Source organism: Lacerta agilis, chromosome 18, assembly GCF_009819535.1.
Source record: "Lacerta agilis isolate rLacAgi1 chromosome 18, rLacAgi1.pri, whole genome shotgun sequence".
Taxonomy (NCBI): Eukaryota; Metazoa; Chordata; class Lepidosauria; order Squamata; family Lacertidae; genus Lacerta; species Lacerta agilis.
This window is the reverse complement of record NC_046329.1, coordinates 6,165,144-6,173,624: the sequence shown is the minus strand read 5'-3', so window position 1 is coordinate 6,173,624 and position 8,481 is coordinate 6,165,144. Positions and strand designations below refer to the sequence as shown.

General features: G+C 48.8%; 1 protein-coding gene across 1 annotated transcript; it reads left to right on the top strand.

Annotated features, from left to right (window-relative positions):
* Positions 1-3,042: 3,042 nt before the first annotated feature.
* On the top strand, positions 3,043-5,079 carry NRTN (neurturin). Its single transcript, XM_033136558.1, has 2 exons — positions 3,043-3,307; positions 4,613-5,079. The coding sequence occupies exons 1-2, from the start codon at positions 3,094-3,096 to the stop codon at positions 5,059-5,061; spliced, it is 663 nt and encodes a 220-aa protein (XP_032992449.1). The 5' UTR covers positions 3,043-3,093; the 3' UTR covers positions 5,062-5,079.
* The last annotated feature ends 3,402 nt before the right edge of the window (positions 5,080-8,481 follow it).

The following is an 8,481-nucleotide window of genomic DNA, read 5'->3' as shown; positions in this document are numbered from 1 at the left end:
ATTTAATTGCTCATCTTCCAACATTGTGTATGCAATCAAATGCCAACAGTGCCCTTCAGCTCTCTATATTGGACAAACAGGCCAAACCCTACGCCAAAGGATAAATGGACATAAATCTGATATCAGGAATCACAAGACAGAGAAACCAGTAGGAGAACACTTCAATCTCCCAGGACATTCTATAAAAGATCTCAAAGTAGCTGTCTTAATACAAAGAAATTTCAGAAATAGACTGGAAAGAGAAGTGGCTGAATTACAACTAATCACCAAACTTAAAACCACGGAGAAACCTGGTCTGAACAAAGACATTGGATTCTTATCTCATTATACATAACAAAGCTATCTTTAGCCATCTCACCACTTGCCTTTCCCTGCAAGACTAATTACAGCCGTTAAGAGTCGTCAACAGGTTTTCCACACCTATCAGCTGATCACCCATTCCCACCACCCTTCTGAGCAATACCCCTCCCCACTCCCTCACTATATTTAAGGATCTGGTGACTTCTGTTTCAGTGTATCTGAAGAAGTGTGCATGCACACGAAAGCTCATACCAGGAACAAACTCAGTTGGTCTCTAAGGTGCTACTAGAAAGAATTTTCGATATTTCATTAAAGTTTGAAATAAAGGTTTATATTAAATATCCAATATTTTTTATTGGAGTTGATAGAAACTAATCTAAATGAAAACACAAACCCAAAGGAGGGGAGAAAAGAAAAGGAAGGGAAGGGATTAAGAGAGAGAGAGAGAGAGAGAACTTCTGACTCATCATCTGCCAGCTATATAGAGATGCCCCCCCCCAAAAAAATATCCACTCCAAGATAACACCCAACAATTCCACTTTCTAGAAACCACACTGGAAAATTCGAAGAAGTTCGGATTTTCATGGATGGCTGAATTTGGATCCAGGAAGCGAGAATTTAGGTGGAAACACCTTTAAATGAGAACTGGAAATAATTTCTTCCCCTTCCCTGGTAGGGTGATAACTAACTTAAGATTTGGTGGGAAGCAAAGTCTGCTCGCCAATACGAACCATTTTTGTAACTTTCGGTCCCAGAGTCTCTGCTTAACATCAGGAGTTGCTTTTCGAGCCCAAGCAAATGCAATGAGGGATCTGCTGTGTTGACATTTTTATTAGCGAATTTTAACCGAGAGCAAGCACGGTTATGAGTTACCGATCTGGAACCTGGCAGCGAGCCTAAGGCAGTGAATCATACAGAGAAACAACGGTCAGCGTTCTCCGCTCACACAAGATGCATTCGTTGTTTTTAACTGACTGGTTTCTTGCGGGACAGTTTTGCAATGTGCTTTACACATCTCATCCCCATTCCTTTTTGTGTGTGTGTGCGGCAACCCTGGGCGGCGGTTTGTCACACAACCCATTATACAGATGAGGGAGACTGAGGTCGAGAGCCTCAACAAGAGCCCCGAGAAATTCTATGCCTGAGAAAAAAAAATCTGTAAAGCAGAATCTCAGGATGAGCGAAACCTGATCTGAGGAAGTGAAGCTTACATCATCCCAAGTGTTTTTGGACTGTTCAGGTCTGCAGGACTTTGGGTTGCTTTTTGCCACAACAGACTAACACCTGCCCACTCTGGGGAGGAACTTCCTGTCGACTCTTCGGTGTTTACTTACTAGCTGGTGAAATGGAGAGCTAGCTGGGGATTGAGATCACACACTCCCTACTTGCGGTTTTGGGAAGCATCTATTACATTTTGTTGATTTTATGAGTTTTTCTTACCTTGTTTGCCAGCAGATGAGACTCCCAGAGTTGCTTATGTAAGATCAATAAGAAACAAAAGAAATATTAAAAAAAAAAAAACGCAGCGTCCTTTCTGTTGGGGATAATCAGACTGAAATTCCCAGGTGTCCTCCCCCCAAAAAGGGGTTATTTATGTATGCCACTACTGCGGCCCGTGTTTTGTTAGCCTACTTGCACTTCGTGCTTTCGAATTGCTAGTTGGGCAGGAGCAGGGACCGAGCAACAGGAGCTCAGCCCGTCATTGCGGGGATTCGAACCGCCGACCTTCTGATCGGCAAGCCCTAGGCTCTGTGGTTTAACCCACCACGCCACCCACATCCCTTCCAAGCAGCATATCCCGGTGTAAAACTCTCTCCCGAACAGAGATACTAAACTCAAGGCTAAATCGACTAATCACACATGCACGCAAAAAATTATGTAATTGCATCTGCAAATCCCTGCTTAGAAAACTGTATATGGCAGCATGAGATTTCCTGTGACAGCATACAATTAAATCCAGAAAGTTTGCTTAGAAAGTTTGTCTGAGTTTTGCTTTGTTTCAGTCTGTTCTGTTATGGTTTTAAGGTAAAGGTAAAGGGACCGCTGACCATTAGGTCCAGTCGTGTCCAACTCTGGGGTTGCGGCGCTCATCTCACTTTATTGGCTGAGGGAGCCGGCATACAGCTTCCGGGTCATATGGCCAGCATGACTAAGCCGCTTCTGGCAAACCAGAGCAGTGCATGGAAATGTCGTTTACCTTCCCGCCAGAGTGGTACCTATTTATCTACTTGCACTTTGACGTGCTTTTGAACTGCAAGGTTGGCAGGAGCAGGGACCGAGCAACGGGAGCTCACCCCGTCCTTGCGGGGATTCGAACCGCCGACCTTCCGATCGGCAAGCCCTAGGCCCAGTGGTTTAGACCACAGCGCCACCCGCGTCCCTTATGAATTTGTCTAACCCTCATTTAAAACCATCCAAGTCAGTGGCCATCACTTGTGGGCTAGAGAGAGTTCCAGAGTTTGGCTTATGGGCCCACCTGGGTGGGGAAGGTGGAAGAAGTGCAGGGAATGACCCTTTCTAGTTTATCCTTGAATGGCCAAATGTCCCGGTCTCCAGGCTCCCTGATTGGTTGTAACCACCCTGGATCAATGGGATTGGGAGGGGAGGCACATTTTTCGGCGGAGGAGAAGCACACACACACACACACACACACACACCGCCATGTGCGCCTCTTTCGAATGCTATTTCAGGGGGTCTTGTTGGGGCAGGGATACCAGGACCCCGGGGCCGGTGTAATAAAGACTGTCGTTTTTGCCTGTTTTGCAGAGTTTCAATGTTCTGACTTGGTCTAAGATGAAGGTATGGAAGCTTGCAGCTATAGCCTCGATGCTCTTCAGTTCCATGTTGTCCGTTTTGGTTTGTAGAGACTTGTTCACCAGGAGCCGGGAGCACACCCTCTTCTCCTCGTCGCTGTTTTCCAGATCCTCGCCGTCGTCGTCCTCGCTCGCCGAAGGCCACAGGAGGCACCCAAGGGCTCTGGGACGCCGCGGATCGCTGATCTCCCAGTGTAAGCTTGTGTGCTCAGCCCTTCCTTCCCCCAATGGAAAATGAGTTGGCTTGTTTGGGAGGGGGCACTAGTGCTTGTGAGATAGAGCCGGGTGTGAACCTAAAGTGGTAAAGGTACGCCTGACCGTTAGGTCCAGTCGTGGACGATTCTGGGGATGCGGCGCTCATCTCGCTCTATAGGCCGAGGGAGCCGGAGTTTGTCTGCAGACAGCTTCTGGGTCACGCTGTTTACCTTCCCGCTGGAGCGGTTCCTATTTATCTACTTGCACTTTGACATGCTTTTGAACTGCTAGGTGGGCAGGAGCAGGGACCGAGCAACGGGAGCTCACCCCGTCATTGCAGGGATTCGAACTGCCGACCTTCTGTTCGGCAAGCCCTAGGCTCAGTGGTTTAGACCACAGCGCCACCTGCGTCCCTTCCAAGCAGCATATCCTGGTGTAAAACTCTCTCCCGAACAGAGATACTAAACTCAAGGCTAAATCGACTAATCACACATGCACGCAAAAATTTATGTAATTACACACATGCACACAAAATTTATGTAATTGCGTCTGCAAATCCCTGCTTAGAAAACTGTATATGGTAGCACGAGATTTCCTGTGACAGCATACAATTAAATCCAGACCCGTCCTACCAAGCTGGGATGGGATGGGGAGATTAGGTGAATTTGGGGGCTGTTTGACTGGGAAATGGTTGCTTCTGAGATTGGTTACATTTGGCTCCCCACCCCCCCACCCCCCACCTACTTAAAAAATGGATTTAATTGCAGGTTTCTCTATGGATTAGAATTCTTTCAAAGGCAGCTGATTGGGGTGGATTTGTGTATATGATTAGATCAGGCTTTTTGCGGTTATCGGAGGCCTCCAAATTCCAGTTGCTGGGGAGCAAAGGAATGGGGGCGACTTTGATGGGGGGGGTACCAGGCTGATCTCCGTCGGAAGCACGATACTAAGGCGAGACGGAGTGCTGGCAGCCCAGTTCTGGGTGCCTCCTTTTAAGAAGGGCATGGGCATGCGGGAGGAAGAAACCAAATTTCAGGCATTAGGAAGAACTTCCTGACAGTTAAGAGCTGTCGGACAGTGGGATTTGCTGCCAAGGAGTGTGGTGGAGTCTCCTTCTTTGGAGGTCTTTAAGCGGAGGAATCTGTCAGGAATGCTTGGATGGTGTTTCCTGCTTGGCATGGGGTTGGACTGGATGGCCCTTGGGGTCTCTTCCAACTCTAGGATTCTATGATTCTGTGCCCCACTTGGCAAAAACCTTCTATCATTATTACCTAATTTTCTGTCGTTTCTTCTTAAAATTCCAGACAGCACATTGTTCGAGAGCTACACGGAGGGAGAAATCCGCCACCTCATCTCCACGCTGATCGAGAGGTACAGCCAGTCCATGAACTCGGGGGGCCACGAACTGCCGCTCTTCGCCAAAGCCGGCAACCGGATGAAGCGCGCCAAGGCCCGCCACAAGCCCTGCTCCCTCAAGGAGCTTGAGGTGACTGTCAGCGAGCTGGGCCTCGGCTACAAGTCGGACGAGACGGTCCTCTTCCGCTACTGCAGCGGCACGTGCGACTCGGCCGTGCGCAACTACGACCTGTCCCTGAAGAACGTGAGGAGCATGCGGAAGATCAAGAAGGAGAAGGTGAGAGCCCGCCCGTGCTGCCGCCCCCTGTCGTACGACGACGACGTCTCCTTCTTGGACGCGGGGAACCGCTACTACACGGTGAACGAGGTGTCGGCCAAAGAGTGCGGCTGCGTGTGATGGAGCAAAGGAAGGAGGGAGAGGAGCCCGGCTGCGCACCCAGAGGTGCCCAGAGGCTGCCGGCGTGTGGGTGGTTGTCCGAAGGTGGAAGAGGATGTGAGGAGAAGACCGACAGGGCATCCCCACCTGGAGCAGCCAAGGAGACAACTGGATTTTAAGTCTACCCAAGAGGCCAAGGGAAACCAGCGTCTCGTTGAGGGCCTCCTCAACTGGTGGTGGAGCCAGGGAGCCCCTGCGGCCTCGGCCTCTTGATGCCGGCAGCGCAAGGAATCCTGTCAAAGGCCTCACCGGAACAGCCCGTTGTGCTGTCATGATGGAGAAGCTGATACACTCTCGACGCAGCCGGCTGGAGGAACGGTGTCCCAAGCTTGCAGCGCGTCGGAAACAAGAGAGATCTCTTGCTTTGTGGTCTTCTGGAGGGGCCACAGTGCCTAGGAGCAGCCCCGTGGGCGATGCCCGCTTCGCCCGAGCTGGAGATCTTTACGGGAATGGTTCCACACGGGGGCCGTGTGCCAGGGGCCGTTCCTGCCCATGAATCCTGTGGCCGAAGAAGGGTCGAGAGATTGAGGAGTGCTCCTCCTGTACTGCAGGAGTGCCATCTTGCCGCCATCTTAAAAGTACACACACAGTTATAACAGTGCTGTGTGAAATGTATGTTTGTATATATACATGTAGACATAGGTTTAACGTATCAACAAATGTGTACAGAAAAGGCTGCCATTCATTTCCAGGCATTGCATCAAATTCTTAACGGAGTCGATCGGAATCGGCGCTGTCCGGGGATTCAGAAACCGAAGAGCTCAAATCTTCCACATTAAACATTGAAGGGACATTGGAGAAGGCTACAGTTTGGCGGGTTTCAATTCCTGGCACTTCCAGTTATGTCTGAAATCACGGAGAGCATCTTCCAGCAGGTTGGGCCAACGTGGAGCTCTGTGGACCTGACTCAGTTTAAGGCGCTTGCGCTGTTGTTCCAATCTGCTGAGAACCATGAGGACTAGGTGCTTCAATTAATTTAATGGGAAAGTGGCATAGTTGCATGAAGGCGGTCGAAAGTTCAATCTCTGGCACCTCGAGGTAGTTTGGGGAAGGGCGCCCCTGCCTGTGGAGAACTGTTGGTGGTTTACTGTAGAGAGAATTATAGAATGGTCGAGTTGGAAGGGACCCCGGGGGTCATCTAGTCCAACCCCCTGCAATGCAGGAACCTCAACACGCAGTCGTCGTCCCCATCCCGTTTGAAAGCACACCAGACCCTGCTCGTGTGCTAGCTGTTTTATTAGGACACGATCCTCAGATCACCCACTCCTGAGAAATGGACCAGGTTGGGTCTCCAGCTGTTTTTTGGACTACAACTCCCATCATCCCTAGCTAGCAGGACCAGTGGTCAGGGATGATGGGAATTGTAGTCCAAAAACAGCTGGAAAGAGACCCAAGTTTGGGAAATCCTGGACGAGGCAATGTGCGATCTCCTAAAGCTCTGGCCAAGGCAGCTTCCTAATTGTCTCCGGACTGGTATACACTTTGTGAGGGACCATAATTTTGGAAGCAGGACGTCCTGAGTTCAAATCTCTGGAACTGCCTGCTTTCCAGAGGTATCAGGTTCCAGGTTCCATTTTCGCCTGAGAACTGCGGGAGCCGCAGCCAATCAGAGGAGAGCAGCCTTCCCCCAAACATGTGCCCTCCAGACACCGCAGAACTAGAACTCCAATCTGTCCCCGCCAGCTTAGCCAAGGGTCAGGGATGATGGGCGCTGCAGTCCTATAATAATAATAATAATAATAATAATAATAATAATAATAATAATAATAATAATATTTATTATTTATACCCCACCCATCTGGCTGGATTTCCCCAGCCACTCTGGGCAGCTTCCAACAAAAATCAGATACAAAAATATCACACATTAAAAACTTCCCTGAAAAGGGCTGCCTTCAGATATTTTCTGAATGTCAGGTAGTTGTTTATTCCCTTGACATCTGATGGGAGGCCGTTCCACAAGGCGGGCGCCACCACCGAGAAGGCCCTGTGCCTGGTTCCCTGTAGCTTTGCTTCTCGCAGTGAGGGAACCGCCAGAAGGCCCTCGGCGCTGGATCTCAGTGTCCGGGCTGAATGATGGGGGTGGAGACGCTCCTTCAGGTATACAGGACCGAGGCCTATAACATCTGGACAAGGTTACAGTACACAATAATCCACTAAATGAATCAATTAACTGGCTTGCCGTTTAGGCAACTCTCTCTGTTCTGTCAAATACAGCGGTACCTCGACTTACGAATTACTCGACATACGAATTTTTCAACTTACGAATGGACACCCGTTGGCGGTTTTAGATGGGTTTTACTCGACTTAACGAATTTTAGATGGGGTTTACTCGACTTACGGATTTTTCGTTTCCAACGCATTCCTATGGGGAAATCGCTTTTTTCGACTTAGAAATTTTTTCGACCTACGGATGTGCATTCGGAACAGATTAAATTTGTAAGTTGAGGTACCACTGTAATGGAAATCGTGACAGTCAAAACAAGTTTTAATTTGCAGTGTCGCTGTGCTTTCCAAAGCGAGGCTGATGGCTTCTCTATGGAAGAAGGAACTAGATATTCAGCCGCAAGAGGCGTTTGCTTCTGACCGGTGAGGAGGGGGAGATAAATTTGATTCAGTTACCATTTAATAGCAAATTAACAACAACAACAACAACAACAACAACAACAACAACAACAACAGTTTATTATTTACACCCAGCCACGCTTGGAGGCTCCCAACAGAATATTAAAAACACGATAAAACATCAAACATTGAAAACCTCCCTAAACAGGGCTGCCTTCAGACGTCTTCTAAAAGTCCGATAGTTGCTTATTTCCTTGACATCTGGCAGGAGGGCATTCCACAGGGCAGGCGCCACCACCGAGAAGGCCCCGTGCCTGGTTCCCTGTCACCTCACTTCTCGCAGGGAGGGAACCGACAGAAGGCCCTCGGAGCTGGACCTCAGTGTCCGGGCTGAACGATGGGAGTGGAGACGCTCCTTCAGGTATACTGGATTCACACATCCCCGAAACGATGTGGGAGCCAAAACAGCCATCCTTTGACATTTGAACTTCTCCGAATTTTGCAATGAAATTCTCCAGCCAAGTAAATTGCAAATGAATATACATATTCTAGGGTTAAATGTGCATACAAATGCATATGATGTACAAAAAATCCATTGCATGAGGTGCATATATTTTTTTGGGGGGGGGTATCAAATTCGTAATCAAATGCTCACGAATTTTCATGAGGACATTTCCCCCAAGGAAAATTGCAAAGTAATGCAATGCGGAAATGTGATGGAACCGAAGTTAAGATTGGGGAAATGATAATCAGAAACCGGGAGATAGATGTCCAAACATACTTCTGGCATGGCGGGAACCAAATTGGCAGATGGGAGGG